The following is a 19,859-nucleotide window of genomic DNA, read 5'->3' on the forward strand; positions in this document are numbered from 1 at the left end:
CGAGCTCTCAAAAACTGATCTACTTGACCCCACTCTTCTCTATCGTTTAATGTTTTATTTTAATCATTTAATTCTTTTATTCTAGTTTTTTTTCTTCCTCTTTTTATTAATTTTAGCATTTTGTTTCCTTTTTTCATTCTATTTATTATATTGATATTTATTAATGTATTGATCTTATTAGTGTTATACAAAGATTTTGCCAAATCAGAAAAAAAACTATCTGCTCCGATTTTACACCTCCGTGAAACTATTCTGTAGCAGAACACATAACTTACTGTTTATTTCTCAATTTCGATTCTGTAAAGTGGAGAGGTCGTGTGATGGAAATGCATTTTACTCGCACAATTCCTATTTCATGACACTTCCTAAGACGAAAAATAACCAATCGTGCCCCCCTATTCGAACAGAAGCGGTATTTGTCGAAAGAAATTTTCATTTCTCTACTTTAATATGCTTATATTTTAAAAGTTATCAACTAAGTGATTCATTTATTTTTTTTTCTTTGTAACACTTTTTATAACCTTGCAAAAGCTAGTTCAATAAATTTGGTAACAATCAATTTTTAATATCTAAAAGCAGTAAGGAAAGTATTGTTTTATTTAGAGTTGGGCAACCGGTAATATCGGTAAACCCGGGGAATGCTGACCCATTTTTGGTACCGAAATACCGGTACTGAAAAAAGAAAAAGTCTATTTGATGTATCTAACCTAGAGCAAAAATTTGACGATAATCAAAATGCCATCGCGTCCAGAAATCTATTCGATAATAACGGATACCAAAATAACACACTCAACAGTAGAATTACGCAGTATGAGTAAGCACAAATTCTCGACAGTGGAGTTGTTGTTATGTGTCTCAGATCTTCTATCCACAATGGACGCTCAGAAGTATTTGTAGACTGGGCAATCAGAAGCGACATGCAGGTTGTATGGGCTATATTGTGACAAGAGCACAAATTTGAATGAAAAATGAACTCACCTGCGGTAAATGTAATGATTGCTTCTTTGAGAGACAGTACTAATTTGAGAAGAGAGAGAGAGAGAGAGAGAGAGAGAGAGAGAGAGAGAGAGAGAGAGAGAGAGAATTGTTTGTTCAGTTATGTGTGCTGTAAGACTTTCTATACATGCCTTTGTAGAGTGTAGTTGAAAAGTCGTATGTTAAAAGCTGGAGACTTACTTTACTCAAGTTACGGGGGCATATTTGACCCCTGATAGAACCATTCAATATAAGGGCTTATTGCAAAATATCGATAAGCATTGTAGTATTATATGTTTCCGGTGTCGGTCGTCCACTAGCCAGCACACAGCTTTGTGAGCGCTGGTAAATTTAATTCAATTTCAAAATGGGAAGACGTCCCGCAAGATGTTATCGCTACAGTAAGAACAAACCGTATCCGAAGTCGCGGTTCTATCGGGGTGTTCCCGACCCAAAGATCCGTATCTTCGACCTTGGTCGCAAGAAGGGTATGGTGGAGGACTTCCCGCTTTGTGTCCACCTGGTGTCCGACGCGTACGAACAGCTGAGCTCGGAAGCGCTGGAAGCAGGTCGTATCTGCTGCAACAAGTACATGGTCAAGTTCTGCGGCAAGGAACAGTTCCACATCCGTATGCGGCTGCATCCGTTCCACGTGATTCGGATCAGTAAGATGTGTGCCGGAGCCGATAGGCTTCAGACGGGAATACGTGGTGTCTTCGGTAAGCCGCAGGGAACCGTAGCCCGGGTGCGCATCGGGCAGCCAATCATGTCGGTTCGTTCCAGCGACCGCTTCAAGGCTCAGGTCGTAGAGGCGCTGTGTCGTGCCAAGTTCAAGTTTGTTTCATTTAGAGTTGAAATAAATTTGCAACATCGAGCTGCTGCATTGAGGCCTTCAAGCTGGCCGGATGGAATCAAATGTCGAGAGTTCAAGGATCTAAGGATAGCACCGTGGTAGCCGATTCATAGAACCATTTAAGATTGTTACTATATAATTAATCCTGTTTTGTAATTTTTGTTAGTTTGTGCTTCTGTGTTTCCGTTTGATTTATATAATTATTTAATTTACAGTGGTATTCGTTATATTTTCAAGCAATGTAAAATTAGTATAAGGAATCCACCATTGGGGCCTATTGGTGTTACATATATACATATAATGGTTATGTATAACTTCCGTTGTGCTGAACGGAGTTCAAAATATTTACGACAGAATGGAAAAAGTGGATTTTTTGAGAATGTTGCATATGCAAGGTTCTGATTGGTTTCCATTACTTACTGTGTGCCAACATGATTCGTTTGGTTTCGGTTTTACTGTTTAATCTTTATTTATAAAAGAACGAACACCGAATTAGTACGTAATTATTTATAGGGTTTCCGCATGAATAGCTTCGAATGTTGAGGGGCTTCCAGCTTGGAATTTGAAAATAGTAGAGTCGTTAAATGATAATTGAATGAAAAGCGCGCCAAACCGAGGAATCAACGAAGATGCCTCCTAAGATAAATCTGGTAAAATGTGAGATATCGTTCCAAAGTATGGGACACATTAACATGCTTTGTTGATCAGAATACTTACTAAGCAAAACACAAAATCAGATAAAAAAATCGAGATTTTATAAGCCATTCCAAGGCTATGATATCCTAGAAAGTGAACTTGAATATCACATTGGTGATCTTTTCAACCTATTTTAATTCCACACTCAACAATCCTTCTCTTAGGTACTATGGACAGCCGTTACACTGCTCGAGAAACAGTCGGTTTTGAAAATTATATACTGTCTTTGGTAGTACTTTGATTGCACCCGGTATGATAGTAAACTTACTTACTCTTACTCATCCCTCGAAACACTTTTAAGAACATCTGGGAAAATTTTCTTTCTAATCTCAATTTGACTCTATTTAGTGCGACATCTTGATCACCGTTCATAGACCGACGAATAGACGCATGGGTACGTCAATACTCAACATCAACAGCTACGGTGTAGTTTCACATAGTAGGAACATTACACAGGGTTCTTTTTTGTCCGACCAATGTCACTGATGACTACTTCTATCAGCCAATTTGGAATGAGCTGGACCCCAGCTCCGGCAGTTATGGCTGCTGGCTAGATCTGACCATACCGTGAGTTGGCCATCATGGGACATAATGGACAGTAAATTCCGTTTGTTAGGGTACACTCTTTTATATACATCTGAGATCTTGCCACAGGAACAATTTCTTTGTCAAATCATATTCTTTAATTCACAAACTTTAAACTGATAGAGATCGCTTAGGCTTGTAACATACGAGTCCCGATTTATTTGAAACTGGCTTTTGTATTATCGATCCAGAAACATCCATCGAGTTTCATCAGCATCTTTGCCGTGTTACTAACGGGCCCGGGTTCGTACAGTTTTTTGTTGTTTAAGGCTACTGTTAGGTTGTTTACTTGCTCGGTTTTTCTTGTTTGAAATTATAGTCTTCTCCGAGACGAATTTATCGCACTGTTTGTTCAGTTTTTTCGCATGATGGCATAGATTTTTGATGAATAAACTAAAACTCAATTGTCCTAAGTAACTTTATTGTTTGAAACTTACGGGCATTTGAACTTGACAGAGCTTGATGTACGCCCTCCTGAATGTAACTAACCAGTGATGGTTCTGGGAAGAATACAACACGGATACGGAGATATAAGAGGTTTAGGTTAAGCGGTAGGCTTGCTGGAGAAAAAGCTGTAGTAAGAATCCGACAGTTGGTGGTCTCTTTTGAAGATTCCCCCTCTATAAAAAGAACCTGATGTACCAACGCTTTAAAGGCTGCGGTAAGATATTGGATTACAATCAACTACCCAATGATTGAAAAAAAACAAAGCATCTCAACAGGCTGACCTCCAATGAATGTGGTTGAAGCAACACACGTAGTTGGACATGTGTTAGTTGTTCTCTTATTTACCTTAACTCTCCGGCACTCGCGCCGTTGTATTTTGTGCAACACCTTCCGAAATTCTATCGAAATCTTCTTCCGTCACCAGCGGCTGCTCATTCGGGGAGCCATTCGCGTGAGTGCCGGAGGGTCAAGGGTTGAACTCAAATTGTCTTAATTTTTCTGGAAACTGCTTTTCGTGGAACGATGAATTTGCCTAACTCGGTGAAATGTAAACTATTAAAATTTATAATATTATAAATTATAATAGTTTATTATAATAAAAAAATTCAATTCTATTTGTCAAGCAATATGGTACCTAGGTCTTCGCGTTTCTTCTCAGTTCAATAACAAACCAGAAGTCACACAAGGAAGTAGTATGGGTACCCGATCAGAACGACATAACAGAAAGCTATCAAATTTATATCTCATGTTGATATTTATAACTCACTGCGTTATCTTTGTGATATCCCAATCAGCAAGGCAAGCAAACTTATATCAAGATTATTTCTTCTGGTAATATCATTGAACTGCTAATATGATATTACTGTACGCATATAACGATGATGTTATAATATATTACATGTTCTTTAACAATTATCTTTGAACGCTAACTGTAAACTGTAAAGCGGGCAAATGACCAGTTGGTTAAAGCCCCAATAAACAAAAAAACAATCAACTGTGAATGATTGTTATCTTACACAAATGATCGTCTAATTGCTAATACGCTGAAGCCTCTTTTTATGCGTATTTATTCAACTTTTTAAACCAAATTTTCGAAGTTTTTAGTGATTTCCTTATATTTGCGTTTTCCACATGAATAATTAAAGTTCAACGATTTTGAGAATAGATAAATTTTAGATGCAAGTGGTCGGTAAACTTGAAAGTAAGGTGTTTAACTTACTTGGTTGCATTTTGATTAAGAGATTACCTTTTTCTGAGACACGAAATTTCGAATATATGGCTTAAGATTTCAATGATGAAGCCTTTATTCAAAAAGTTTTGGAATCGTTATCAACAAGCTATTCTAGTGAATATAATTTTCATATAAAACTTATTTTAAATAAGATGCAGGAAGTATCAAGCACTCCAGATGAAGTAAAGAGACGCGGATTCAAATAAAAATAACATTATTAACTATTTGTTATAGTTTAGTCAAATAATTATATTAATAATTTTCTTTTAATTAATTGTGCATATTGTAAAAACGAATTTTCAGAACATAAAAAACTGTTTGATATATACTGATTTCCACACTACCGTTATGAATTTTGAGGATCTTCAGTCCGATTTCTCCAATTTATGCGGGTTTTTCACAAACAACCGAAACTTGTCCAGTTTGTGGGTATATGATTTTGTGCGTTCTCCGAATTACCAAAGTATTGTATTTTTTTCATTTAAACCCCCGCATAAAAATGTTTGAGTTTGAGATTGTTGTATCTTTTCATTCCACCTAAGACAGTTTGACATTTACTGACATTTACCTTGAATACGCATATGCACTAATGTTTCCGTTGTTTTCGATGGTGCTTCGTTCGTCTTAAAAAACATCTAACTAACAAATTTTCGTAATAATCAAGATACTTGATTCATTTTGTAGAAAGTTAAAAAAAGGATAATGCAACCTGTTCAAATTGTTGAAAGATTAATATTTGTGAGTATGCTGCATAAAGCTATCAACATTTCAAAATGGCCTAGAAATCTCTGAATATATACATATCCTGGCTGGTATTATTGTGTGCTGTTACAATTTAAATATGTGTGTCAGATAGTGCTTGAAATAGCTAAAAACTTTAATGTAAATATATTGAATAGTTTCCTCCTTAACACTAAATAATTTTTAGAAAAGAAAATGTATTTTAGAAACCATGAAATATTCTAAAATACGTCACACCGAAGAATCCTTAACAATTTCTCGAATTTTATGATTATCTGTTATAATATTCGCAGTTGATAGATTGAGCTATTAAGTGACTTTACTTGAAATCTCAAAATGCAAGCCTCAAAACTTTGGTATTTGTTTCTTTGAATCTGTTCGGATTCATAAGTAACATTTGTTGTATTCTCTATAAAATAATGTAGGTAAATTATCCGCTCAATGTTACCATATCGCATCGACATTATTTCTAAAAATCGTGTAAATCATGTTAACGTACAAGAGAAGCACCGAAGCGCACTATTCAGAATTTAAAAATAACCCCACTTTCCTAATCTGAAAAGATATTATAAAGCTATTCAGTCTATCGTAATATAGGCAGCTGTAGTAGTGAGCAAAACTGTATGAAAACAAAGAGTATGATACAGGGAAAACAAACAGTCCTTAGGCTCTGGCAAAGTTCAATGTGTGCGTTCTGTAAACATCTTCTGCATCTATAATCATTTTGACTGATGCGTGGAATATTATGCTAACATTAAACATCGGTCGAAAGCAACGTCGCTGGTTCATGCAGGAAACATTCCCATAAAACTCAGAATACCCAGGTTCAAATCGCTATATCCACAAAATATATCAATCAACTTTTCTCATATATTCATAATAACAATCAGCCAGCATGTATGTAATCATTTGGCAAAACTATAAAAAGCTTTCGCTACATGAAGCTTTTTGCTTCCAAACGAAAAATGCCTTAATGTATGCTATCTTTTTCTATTCTATTCTATTTTTAGACCTGCACGCTAAATTTGTTGATACTATATAATATGTGATAAAAGCTATATAAAAGCTATATTGGGAGAACCTAACAAAATTTGTTATAATTCTGATAGAAGCCTATCACAGCTTGTCATATTTTTGATATATACTAGAAGAATTTCTGTTATGTTTTCTGTTATTTTACCAACTAACGAGACCAAAGTTATAACACAACTTGTTATCATAACAAACTAACTCAGTCTGTAATAATTTTGTTATTTCTTTCTGATCGGGTATGTACCCTGTACATTAGGCTGGTGCAATTTTTGACTTTTAACTCGACCAGGCTCTATTGATTCCTTTTATGACCCTTAATAATTGTGCAAATTTTGGTACCGATCGGTTGTGTCTGCGGACCATCCAAAAATTTCAAAGTTTATATGGAAATTAGTATGGAAAATCGGCTAAAATTGAAAAAAAATTCTTGAAAAATCACCTCATCAATCAATTCATGAGAACACTGTACATTTCTAAAGGTATTCTTCTACGGAACACATTCGTAGAACATTGTAAGTTTGTGAAAATTTGCTGAGAAAAGTTATTAACTTAAGAAGCAGCATGACTTCAAAACAAGTGGATTTTATTATTAATCATAGCAACCCTGTTTGAATAGCTCCATCTTTATACAAGTGTAAACTAGGCTTACCTCCCACCGCTCCCATATGGCAGACAAAGTATTCAAGTTGGTGTCTTGCCGAAAAGAAATAAATAAACAAAAAAGCGCTGCAAAATCGAACCATGTTAAGAAATGGATTTCCAGAATTTGACATTATTTTGTCAGGAAGGTGTGCCCCCCTCCTTTCTAACCGGCTGGAGCCGCCAATGCCGATCTTAAGCAACTAGACATCACCTGTAACGAAAACAAACATCGCAAAAGAAAATAAATAGATAATGCATTTTTTTGCGTCACTAATATCGTGACACTACTAGGAAAAGTACTTGTTAACTATAAGGGTCAAAACTCATTACAACAACAAACTGAAAAGGCTCACGGCTTTGTCAACCTTTTATCTTAAGCCTTATCAAACGAATTGAAAAAAAAAATAGAAGTCGTGAAAAAAAAAGAATAGAACAAAAAATTAGGATCGCAGTACCGCACATTCAAAAAAAGACTACTGCAGGAGGATAATAAAATAATAAATCTTTAAGCTAGGGTGACCATATCAGACGAGTAAAAAACCAGGACAGTCGAGAGGGTACTGCTTCCCCCGCTACCTCTCAATCGACATTGCCTTTTCCGCATATTTTCAGCAGTTATAAAGGTCTAGCAGGCAGAGCTTCGACAGTAAAAAAGTTCTGGGAGTCTGGGAGGAAGAGCTCTGCCAGAAAATCTTTCATCGGAATTCGATCACCAAGAACTTTTTCGGTTTTACACAAAGTCAGTTTTTGCTACACCACCATCAGCAAACGTTTCATGCTGAGATGGTCCTTGCAGAACCGCGAGGAGTTTTCAGTACTAAAAACACGACATTGACGTAAATCAGAAACATCACCGATCCCAAGTAGCTTCCCTGCGCCATTCCTGGAAATATCCAATGACAACCATTAGCTCTCGGTTTGAGAGCTACAAAACCTACCGTTGTTACCAAAAATGTCTCCATTTAATCGATTGTTATATGAAAACTGGCGGATAGCTTGGTGTATCAGTTTAAGCCCGAGATTGAAAAAATTGACATCCCTGCGTGAACTTGAAAGAAAACAAAATTCAATTCATATCCGTCGCAATGAAAGAAATGTTTGGTTCGTTTCCCTCGTCATTAGTTCTCCCGACACATTGCATTCAGGTTCGGACATGTTCGTTTTTCAGAAGCCAACTGAATTTTGTTTCCATTCTACCTATGAGCAAAAGATATAGATTATGCAGTTTACTTATGCTCGAAAATGTACAAGATGCCAGCTTCTGCCTTCAAAGTGTCCACATAAAAAATAACCATTGTTTCATCGATATCGACGAGATTTAAAAAAAAACCAAAGGAAGGTACAATTGGGGGATTTGACTGCATTAAGTTTTGTTTGTCGCATTCCGATTGAGGATGAGTATACGTTGCAGTTATGGTTGCGGTCGGTCGTAACTGCGATCTCGAGCATAGTGAAAAGCGAAGACTGAATAAATAGAAATATATCAGGCTTACAGGTAAAAAACCAGGACAAATCAAGCATTTTCCTCGACTTCCCAGGACACCAGGACAGTCAATGCAAAACCAGGATATGTCCTGGGAAACCAGGACGTATGGTCTCCCTATTTAAGCTAGCCCTTCTAACAAGTTTATAAACCACGGAATGTGCTACAATTTCATCTTTGACTTCGAACGGGTTATTCGTTCCATGGGAAAACAAACTGGTGTTGTCAAACTCACAAGCTGTCATATCATCCGAAAGCCTTCGTTCAGGTTCAACGGCTACCGATAAAATAGAAAGTGACTCAAGCAAATAGAACCTTTTTCCTTCGTTTAACATATTTGCTAAGGGCTGGAGCCAAGATAACCATCAAAACATGTGAATTGATACCTGGTACCCCTCGAAAGGGAACGTTACGCATTGCATTGACACACGTCGAACGCATCGGTGCATCTGCATAATGGATTAGACCGAGATGGGTTTTGTAACAGCTTGTGGCCCTTTTTTCTCCAGATAACAATTTGTGGTGACACACAAAGCCGACCATTAATTTTCCGTCCCTGAGTCACTCACCTGCTCAGGATGACAAAGAACACCAACAACAACAAAACTCAATATAGTTTACCCCTAGCTAGAATCATAGCAACTTTCATTCGTGTAATGTTATCTACGTCCTTCTCCGACCAGCGTATATTTGTTTATTTGTGTCCCTTCAACGGATATCTAAAATCAATTTCCACCAGACTGCGCGATGTTTGAAATGTTATCAAGCGCACGCACAGGAGAAAAAAAAATCCTGCTACCATCGTACCTTTTCCCCCGTAACTCTGGTGGGCCACGCTGTTCAGTGTTCACGAGTCACTTAACAAAATTAATTGATTTGAACAACCGATTCAGCTGACTGCAGGCGCATTCTGCTCGCTTCCAACCCCAGTCCGAGACAGAGGAGTTGGAATATTTCTTCGGAGAGAATGGATGGAGACACCAGCTGAACAGCTTTTCATTTCGGGACCGACCATTCATCTTTCGAAACTATAGTCTCAAAAGTCAGGCTGAAAGCGGCAATCATTAATTTAACTGCACACTTTTATCCAACCTTAACACGGGAAGCTGCCCGCCGAAATTGCAGTTTCATCACGTTCCAAGCTAATGATGGTGCTGAAAAATTGTTTGAAAGGGGTATACGATTGTGCAGTGGCAATATTTCGGAGACTTTTGAGTTGTTACAGTAGCTGGAAAATTCTAGAAAAGTATTTAATCCGGAGAAAAATGGGACAAAATGCATCCGTTAACTTAACCAAGAAGATTAAAGTAAACGAATGGAAAAATTCTGCGAGAACCGTGATTTTCTATTTTAATAGTCGTTCGCTAAATGTCACTAGGGTTCACTTAAATTATTGTTCAGCTGTGAAATTGTTTCACATCAAAACAATCAACTGAACAGGTTGAAATTTTAAACATAGATATTATAAAGGCATTTTCAGGACTTAAGATATATTCCCCAGTGGTCAGCCGGTTCACGCCTGAACATTTTTAGGAAGTTCTATGTCGACGTTTCCTCAAAAAAAAACTTGATGTGGTAAGCAATTTGTACATGTGACAGAAAAAGCTTAATTCCATCGGGCAAAAATTGTTTTTTAAGCATATTCATATATAATTTAATCTGTCGGCTCATGCTTTCAATAAACATAAATGAGATTCTTTTTCGTTCATTTTTTTACCAACTATTTTAATAATAATGTCAGAGGTAAGCTTTTTCGAAATTAATCCCAAGAAACGAATGCTTGCTTTGTGAACAAATCCAATTTATGAACCCCCGATTCGGTTCGTAAATAGACGCTCTAGTGTATAGGGAAAACCAATAATTTTTTAACCGATCTTTGTAGTCAGTTTCGACATTTCCTATACTATCGAATCGATTGGCATTCACAAACACGGTCGTTGACCGGGGCAAACTCCTAGCCTATTGGCATCGAGAATCACGAAGGATTATGATTTATGTTCCGGTGCTACCCGAGTTCCACTGATTTACGGCAGCGCATAAACGCTCGATTGGTCCACGAACTGTCATAATAATGCTATGGCAAACATGCGGCTATAAAATCAAACAACTTCCACAGAAGATGAGCATTAGGTAGATGGTTGTTTATTAGTAGCAAGGTAGTTAAAGAAAATTACTGTCCCAGCGAAAAAGCGTCACGGCAACTATTTGAAAGACACGGACAAAGCAAATGAGATAAATTATGGTTTGACACATTATTGTGTTGTAGAATCCGTTGTGGTTGAACAGAACGGTTGCTTTTTTATGCCAATGCAAACAAATGTGAAGCGCACAAAACTATGGAACAAACCGGCCGCAGCTTATAAACCAGACCATAAAAAGTAACCCTTTCAATTTGCATAACGTCAACCAGGAAAATTAAAGGAGGGAACACCGTAATTATCATGCACTTGGTAAGTACTGCTGCACTATGATGAACTGCTTCACAGCCCAGTACCGAGGAGGTTAGGTCCTAACGGACGGTTGCCATAGCTGACAGTAATCGTCCAGGTAAGCGACGACGATAATGAAAGATGCTGCAGAACAAAACAATCATTAATTTTTGTTCTTCCGACCGTACCCTTCATGATGGCCCATAACTATCCGACGAGAGGAATTGAGATTCGCCACCGGAGTCCCGGGCAGGATCGTTCGTCGTAAGTTAACGACATTTTAATTGCGCTGCTGGCCGGGCAGGCCCGTAGCTAGGATTTTGTTTCGGGAGGGGCTTAAAATTATTGCATAAATGTATTAATTCTGATGACTTGAGGTATTTACTGGAAACTGAACGTAATTATGAAAAGTTCTTAGCGAAAACAATTCCAAGTTAGAAATTTCTCTAGTTACAAAAATGAATATTCAAGAGTTCAAAGTATTTAGGGCTGCTTGAAAATACTACGCATTCTAGACTACACGTTTACAAGATGTAGAAGACGCTAAATTGGAATGAGTAGAAAAATATCCAAAAGCCCGTCTCACGTAACTTTACACGCATTTGCTAATCAGGAGAACGAAACCAACCTCAAGATTCTCTCCATGGATAGGAATATATCAGTGTGAAATCCAAGTTTACCGTTGCAAAGAATGTCCGAACAAAGTGAATGTCGAAATTTGCTTCAAATCTTCTGATAAGGCAAGGGATTTGTAGATGCGGAAAATAGGAAATTTTCATGATCAGGCATCTTGCTACTATTACTAGTTCTGTGACTTCATCCGAAGTTTGCGTTAGCTCAATTTTATGAAATTTTCAATTTAAATGATACTGAACATGTCGTAATCATAACAATCCTTAGAAAAACACATGTTGTTTCATTTGACTCTCGTGGGGAATGGGTTAAAGACTATCTTCGGCAATATTATCAGGCAACTGAGAATAACTATCTATTTATCTATTTAAGTAGATTATTTTTAGGCACTTTTTATATAATTGGACTTACGAATTAAAAATATTGTAGACTGATTTTCCTAGATCCCTGAAACTATAGTAAAAGTCAAAATGTGAAGTAAGTGCAAAAAACTACTGATTTCACTACAAAGCAAGAATAAGAACCTTAGCTCTATTGACTTTCAGCAATCTTGCAAAACCGTTGGAACTTGAGAAGACTACCTAGATTAAGTAAATATTATATTTGAACAATTGAAGGTTTTATTTCGGAATTCATGGGATTTTGGACAATGTAAAATATATATTTCAATGATTTAATCTACTAATGGAAACTACCCAGAATTTAATCTACTGAGCGAAACTGCTCAGAACTTGTTCACTAATCGAAAGAAAATTGCTCAGCACTGATTAGTGAATGCTTCTAATTTACGTAAAATATGGTAAATATAACATTGATGACACGACCAAAATAACTAGAAACTATAAACATAGGTGAGCTTAATAATTTCAGCATCACTTGCTTCCGACACATGGAAGAGAACACATCGCACTTACCGAATTTGCTTTGTTTTAGAGTTATCTGTTTTTAAATTACAGCAAATTATCCGTTTCCTGTGAAAAAATTGCAAAATTTCTTGTCAATTCGTTAAATAAATATGTGGACACTAATCTGCTCAATAATAAAACTATTTGGGAAAAAGTTTCAATTAAAATTGTTGCACCTAACGCATCAAAGTTGTACGGATAACGAAGATGAAATGAGAAGATCAGAGCGCAATTCCGAAAGCACTCGTGTTGAATGAATAGAAAAGATCGAAGAGTGATCTTGAATCGATTTCGATTGGTTGATTTTTTTCCTCTATTTTCTCTCTTATTTAAGATTATCTTTCTCATTTTATTCCATGACGAGCAAAAACAGAATGCAAGACATATTGAAGACATGAAATCGAAACACTTATCCCAATTTATTGGCTTATAGATTCAATCAGTCCCAACATTTTAGTCGCTCTTCGTGATTGCCTATTGTTTTACCACTTTTTGACCCGTTCACTTTTAAAAGAAATTTTAAAATTGTTGCAGATATCACGGATTTACGGATAACAGTTTATTAGTACGGAACGAATTCCACGTAATAGTGAAATGAAGCGTTAATAAAAATAAGCACATATGTAATTCTTTACATTCATGAAAAAAATCAGGGAAAAAGTTATTAGCAAACAAATGCGGAAAGAAAAATCGGCCAATCAAGCCCATGGCTGGGGTAGGTTGGCCGAGTTTGGTAAAATAAGTTAAACACGTCAAATGTATCAGTGGAAAACTTTTAATTCAAAAAAACATCGTTTTTGTCGTATAAATAAAATCCACTCTTTACTTTTTAACCTTTTTGAACGTAGTTTTGGCAGCTTTAGTGAACTTTTTATCAGTTATCGCTGATTTTTTCCTCCATCAGCGTGCGGTTACGTTTGATTTCATTTTTCTGCTCCTCCAATACAGCTTTTATTGGGGAATCGGTTAAAATTTGAGTCAATCGGCGTTTACGACCTTGCCACTTCTTCGAATCAGATCGTGCACTCGCCTTAGGAAGAGGTCTGACGTCTTTAGAGAGGCTTACATCTGCAGCAGATTCTATGATAATGGACGAGTTTTACTCAGGGTTGGGTCGATCTGTGACAAATCATGTCAGAAACACCTCAGGAGGAAAAATTTCAGGATTGTAGGGCCCCACGCCAGACTCTGAAAGCAGATTGGCATTTAATTCATAAAATATCGGAATCAACTTATATAAACTTTATAAACAATTTCCGACTTTTAGTGATTCTAATCTCTTATTTCTATTTGGTAATCATTTTAAATTATTTTTATTACTTATTTCTCGTGTATATTTTTCCTTATAATCATCAATATTAGCATAATATCAAATTTTGCTTTGAAAAAGGTTGGCATTTCACAAATATCAAAGTGCACATTACTATACACTAAATTTACAACTCGGCCAACCAGCCCCGCACAGAACTCGGCCAACCTACCACAATGTATATTTTTTGAGAACAATCACGATTTACACAAACAAATATAAGGTTACACTGGTAACCGTTATACCATTTTGTTGGGTTTTGAATACCCTTTCCAGCAGTACAAAGTTATTGGAAATCGGATGTAAATTGATTCGCGTTACACATATTATTTTTCAGAAACAGAAATTTACTCACCAGCGCCGAAAAAAGAATAAACGTGCTCCTGTACAAACGACAGCACCAAAACACTTGAAATTACGTCGGTACATTGGTGACCTAATACCCCACAAAAATCACTATAGATGTAGCTACTGCGCATAGTAGCCTTTTCATAAAAGGCACTCGGTCAACCTGCCCCTTCGGCCAACCAGCTCCCCTATTGCGTTAAAATGACGCGAAACAAAAACTGCCTTCTCGGATAAATAGTTCTCAGACAAATTGAAATATTTTTTTGTGTAGCACAGTACAAAGTATAGAGTGCACAGTGTGCACTTACCTAATACAGAAATTCAAAATTTGTGCAATTCAAAAACTTATCATTTAAAAATAACAAGCGGGGTCGTGAGTCTTTTATATGTTTCCTTGTGTAAACAATAGAAATAATATAACGATATTAAATGGTTGTCCGGCAGATCTCGCGCAAGCGTTTAGCCATTGCATGTGGAAACCTGTTTACGAGGTGAGGAAATATTTTTTTCCTCACCAACTATGTTTTGGGAGGGGGGATGATCACTTCTATCTCGCTATTGAACATTTGCATGTCATCATCGTAGTTGCTGCCTTTATGTTCGCGAATATCTGATTTCTTCTTTGCTTCTCGCCCTCAATAATTGCCCTTCCGAATGGATTCCATTTCTCCCAAAAGTGACATTAATCTGCGAGTAAGCGGTATCCGATCTTGTAGCGGAACATTGATTTTCTCATAGTCCGTATATGGGCGGATCATATCATATTGTCACACACAACCATGTGTTTTAAGTTGTTCGAAATGAATGGTTTTGTCTGGGCTTATTTGTTGAGCGGTAAATGCCTGACATGGTAGAACTCGATAAAGGCGGCTTCCGGAAGTCTAACCTCCATTTACACCTTCAGGAAATGTTCCACATTATGAATGTTCTGTCCTATGCAAATCGTCAATAATTTTATAATCATCGTATTTGGCTGGAACACCACTTGTTGCTGCTGCTACTCACTGATCTCGGCAGATTACTACAGCAACAATTATAGTAACAGTTTCTTTTATTCTTCATACAAGGTACACCATATAAAAGGTACTATTTTTGTCGTTCGCTTCGCACTGGCTCAAGCAAAAGCATAAAGCACACTGAATTTCATGACCATTGCCTTTGGTTGTTTCGAAATAGCCTTCTTCAACTTTTTCTCAATAATTTGTTCATGCCAAATGAGCAAAAAATTTTGTTAAAAGTCGCCGGTTTTTAAAATTCATTTTTGAAAAATTTCGGGAGGGGCTTTAGCCCCCTAGCCCCCCCTCTGGCTACGTGCCTGTGGCCGGGACCCTACCTGGTGTCGAGCGCGGAGCTGTATTCCGCAATCTTCGACCCGTTGCCACCATCATTTTGTCTCCGAATAGCTGCAGGAATAAAAAAAAGTGCAGTGGGATTCTCCTGGGGTAAGTAAAAAGTTAAGTATGCACTTGTGTGTTTAGGTTTGCTTTTTATATCGATCGTAAGATAGGTGCATTCGTTGCTGAAAAAGACGGACAACCGTATTAATATCTTCTTGCTAACAATTACGATCGTTACCGGTTGAAAAAAGCATTAATTACGAATTGTTTTAAAGGAACTGGATGGCATGATTGATGGAAAGGCAACGGTATCCTTGGTGTATTATAAATGTCAAATTGATCCGAATGAACAGTTGGATTATTTCCTCGAGAACGGAACTATCACAGAATAAGCATCGCACAGATCTCAGAATAGTGCCATAAAACCAAAATTGTGCCTTTTCATGTCGTCTTTGATGACATTCCATTTTGTAAGTTTCACCATCGATGGTGCCAACTGTAACAAAAATTCCAATTTGCTGTCCACATATACAGATTACCTGCCAAATATAATATTCCAATACAATGATCTTATGAACTTTTTACTTTTTAACGACATTCAGTTAGCAAGAGATTATTGAGTTGAGAAAGCTTTGAAAATTTGGAGCCATCGTACTCAAGTCAGAGCAAGGATGTGGAATATGCAGATCGGAAAACTAGAATTGCCAGGGTCATTAGAAATAGGCTTAATATCTTACGGAATAATCTTTTGCCTTCTACTGCTTGGAGTCGAGCTTGGGCAGCATTACTACGAATCGCTCAAGTATACCAACATTTCTCCCGGCAAAGATAGACTTGTCCCTCTTTACCATGAGAACCGACATGGTGGTAGACTTGAGCGATTCGTAGTAATGTTGCCTAAGTTCGACTCCTACCAGTAGAAGACAAAAGATTAGTCGGTAAGATTTTAAGCTTGTTTCTAATGACCCTGCCACTTCTAGTTTCCCGAACTGTATATTTCACATCCTTGCTCTCACTTGAGTACTATGGAAAATGGGGTTACTTTTATATAAATTTTATGAGAAATGGAATGGAAGTATTTTTCATCGATCACTTGTCTTCATAAACGGAGATATGATTAATTATACCTCCTATTCCCGAGGTTTTTCAAATAATTGGTCGATGTTTTTGCTCAAAGAGGAAAATGAACATCAAAATTAACCTACTTAAACTATGAATATTAATTTCCTGCACTTGACTATTTTGACGTAAGACAATTGAAAAAAAAAATCTTTTCAAATCTTAGTTTTATCCGTGTGTATCTCTGAAAGTAGATGTCAGACATTTGCGGTCACTCACTGGGTCCACCTACGCACATAGGGTGAGCGATATTTCTAAAGACGTTTCTCAAACCAGAAAAAAGAGGAAAGTGGACCTAAGGTTAAAACCTCAATTATAAAAAAATTACGATTAGTGTGACACTCGAGTGGCTATTACTGAAATTTGCTAAGATATTTATGTATCTGTGTACTGATTTCGGAAACCGGAAACATTCGAAAATAACATTTCTTGATGCTAGTACTAGGAATTTATCTTTTCAGTTCGCTATACCAAAATACTTGTAATAACCTTCTAAAAGTATTCATGATAGTAAATATTCGTCATCGGGATCCGCAGAAATAGATTGATAATAGAATAGAAGGTTTTTTGTTCATTTGTGGTGGATTCACGATATCCTAAGAGATAAAATCTGGTTCGTCCGCAGGTTTTTGGAGGCATTGGATTCTGATCAGGATTAATTTTTTTTAACTCTCTCTCTCTTTCTCTCGCTTTTTAGCGTTCTAATAGGTGTCTACTTCTCAAATGTCGGATTGCTAATCTATATTCTTACGAACAACTAAACGATACAACCAGTCGCAACATTTTAGTCGCTCTTCATAACTATCTTTTGATGTCTCTCTTCACCTTCATGTTGTCCTGCGTAGCCATGACCATCACACATCGAACATCACTACACATCGAGAAGGACTGAAATGTTATAACTTGTTGCATGTTTAAGCTCATCGTGATAACATAGCTTATAAGCGAAAAAAGAAAGCAAACATTTAAAGTTAAAGTTGTGATTCATGCTATGTCTGATTTGGCAGATATTGTCGTCCGATCAAGAAATATGACGAAATTAGGTAGCTGAATCGAACAAGTTTTTACTATCTCTACTACACTTCATTATAAGGGACCTATATATGCACCTTTGCACTCGCTGGAATTCAGTATTTTAGCTCTGTATACCTCGATTGAGTTCAGTATTTCTCATGTCATTTTTTCCTATAATTATATTGCCAGTTCAAATTAGTTCAAAAGCTGCTTTTTCCGTCAATTCGAAACCGTCAACTTTGGAGGTGCAGCATCCAGACCCGTGCGCAAGGGGAGAGTTTTGGGGGTTCAAACCCCTCTCATGAGGGTTTTGAAAATTTATTAACCTCCTGCTTAGGAAAAAAATATATTTACAGCCGTGTCATTTGAGCTCAGCCACTCTAGAAAGAAGTCGTTGCAGAAACCCAATAAGAAATATGTCAAGTTGGTCGGCTTCTCTGGATCGATTCACGTTTCGACAAGTTTCGATATTAACATCAGTTGTAAGTAGACTGGTTACACGGCAAAGGTCGGTCAGCGAACAACCAACAGGAGCCAAGGAAGAAAAACAAAAAGTCGGAGAACGTTGGGATATGATTGTCTGGTGAAAATTCACCGCCAATTATCGTTTCCGTGGGAGTGGCTGTTAGCTAAATGGCTCGCGAAAATGGGCATCGGTATCAAGAGAAATACCGCCCCCGAGGTACTCTCAGCACAAGCTAGCAGATAAAAAGGAACGAGTAGCGCCAAGAAAGACAAGAAACCCTGCGAAGATGTTTGTAAAGAGAAGTAAATCATTATAGACGACACCACCGAGTTGGTTCGTGTCTCAACATTTGACGATATTTGCCGCTGACCTAAGTGGGTCAGATATATCGGGAAGTTTGGACAGTAAGCAAGCAGCAATGGGAAAAATATGAACGATTAACACAATCTGCAAAACAAGTGCACAATCCCTACTGAAGTAGTACCTAATGATTGCCGCGGATGGATGAGGATTGCAGGATACAAGAGTATTAGTAGGTAGGCTTAATCACTACAGACTAATCCAACACTACCAAGACCTAACAGGCACCGGTGTTTATGGAAGATACCTTCTCGATATCAGAAATTTACCGAATCTGTTGAGCTAAGACGATTGATCCACAAGACTTGGCCCTCCAGGTCTCAGGAAAGACTTCAAAATTTGGGTGTTTCTATACCTTACTTTTATAAGAAACGTAACAAAATCAAAACCCTCCCGCACGCACTGGCCTGGCAGCATCTATGAAGCATAAAGGTGGTTCCACATCAAATTGCATCACGGAAAAAAGCGCTGTAGAAAATAACGCATTGGGTATTTTCTCTTGAAATTTTGAGTATATATAGTTTGAAGTGTAGACAATACTACCAAACTCTGAGGATCGAACGGAAGGAGAGAATGGGGTCAGAATGGATGTTCTATTAGTGATCAGGATAACAAGCATGTAGTGAAAGCTTTTAGGCGGCATCTCAATGCTTCGGTCAGGAATGTGGCCAAAAAGTTAAATCTGTTCATGTTTTTCGTTCAGTGCGTCAAGGACCGGGAGGGACTGCTCTTGGAAACTATACACCCAGATGCTGACGAAGCCTCATTATCTCATCATGTATGATAAGACTTACGCCAACGCGAACTTTCGGCAGCTTTCGGGGTTACTGTTCTTCGCCGTCCAGCACAAGATTGATATTCTGGAGGAAGTTAATACATGATTTGGCAAGCGATCCGCTCACGTGGCAAACGGAGTGCGCCGTTTGTGACTACCGGGACTGGAAACGGGGAGGTCTACCTTAAGGAGCGTCTACAGAAGCGTCTGATTCCTTTGTTGAAGCAACACTAGGGCCCTACGATTTTCTGACCGGTTCCAGCTTTGTGTCACTATCGAAATGTTGTTCTGCACCCGTGTGAAGCCAACGGGGTAACTTCCATACTCAAGGACATGAACCACCCTAACGCACCGAAACTAAGGCCCATCGAAAAATATCGGGCAATTATGAAGCAGCCACTACGGAAGCATCCCAAGGAGGTCAAAACTGAGCAAGAGCAAGCTTTTCCGTCATGGGAAAAGCAAGTTTCCGTACAGAA

The 19,859-nt window shown here is 37.6% G+C and overlaps 1 protein-coding gene across 1 annotated transcript; it reads left to right on the forward strand.

Annotated features, from left to right (window-relative positions):
• The first annotated feature begins 1,270 nt into the window (after window positions 1-1,270).
• Window positions 1,271-1,930, forward strand: LOC131686913 (large ribosomal subunit protein uL16-like). Its single transcript, XM_058970924.1, has one exon. The coding sequence runs from the start codon at window positions 1,343-1,345 to the stop codon at window positions 1,928-1,930; it is 588 nt and encodes a 195-aa protein (XP_058826907.1). The 5' UTR covers window positions 1,271-1,342.
• Window positions 1,931-19,859: the final 17,929 nt, after the last annotated feature.

The sequence above is a fragment of the Topomyia yanbarensis genome, chromosome 3 (genome assembly GCF_030247195.1).
Source record: "Topomyia yanbarensis strain Yona2022 chromosome 3, ASM3024719v1, whole genome shotgun sequence".
In the NCBI taxonomy this organism is placed as follows: domain Eukaryota; kingdom Metazoa; phylum Arthropoda; class Insecta; order Diptera; family Culicidae; genus Topomyia; species Topomyia yanbarensis.

Bases quoted from the DNA above. Each gene is read 5' to 3' on its own strand.
- LOC131686913 (XM_058970924.1), top strand. From the start codon at position 1,343: ATGGGAAGACGTCCCGCAAGATGTTATCGCTACAGTAAGAACAAACCG.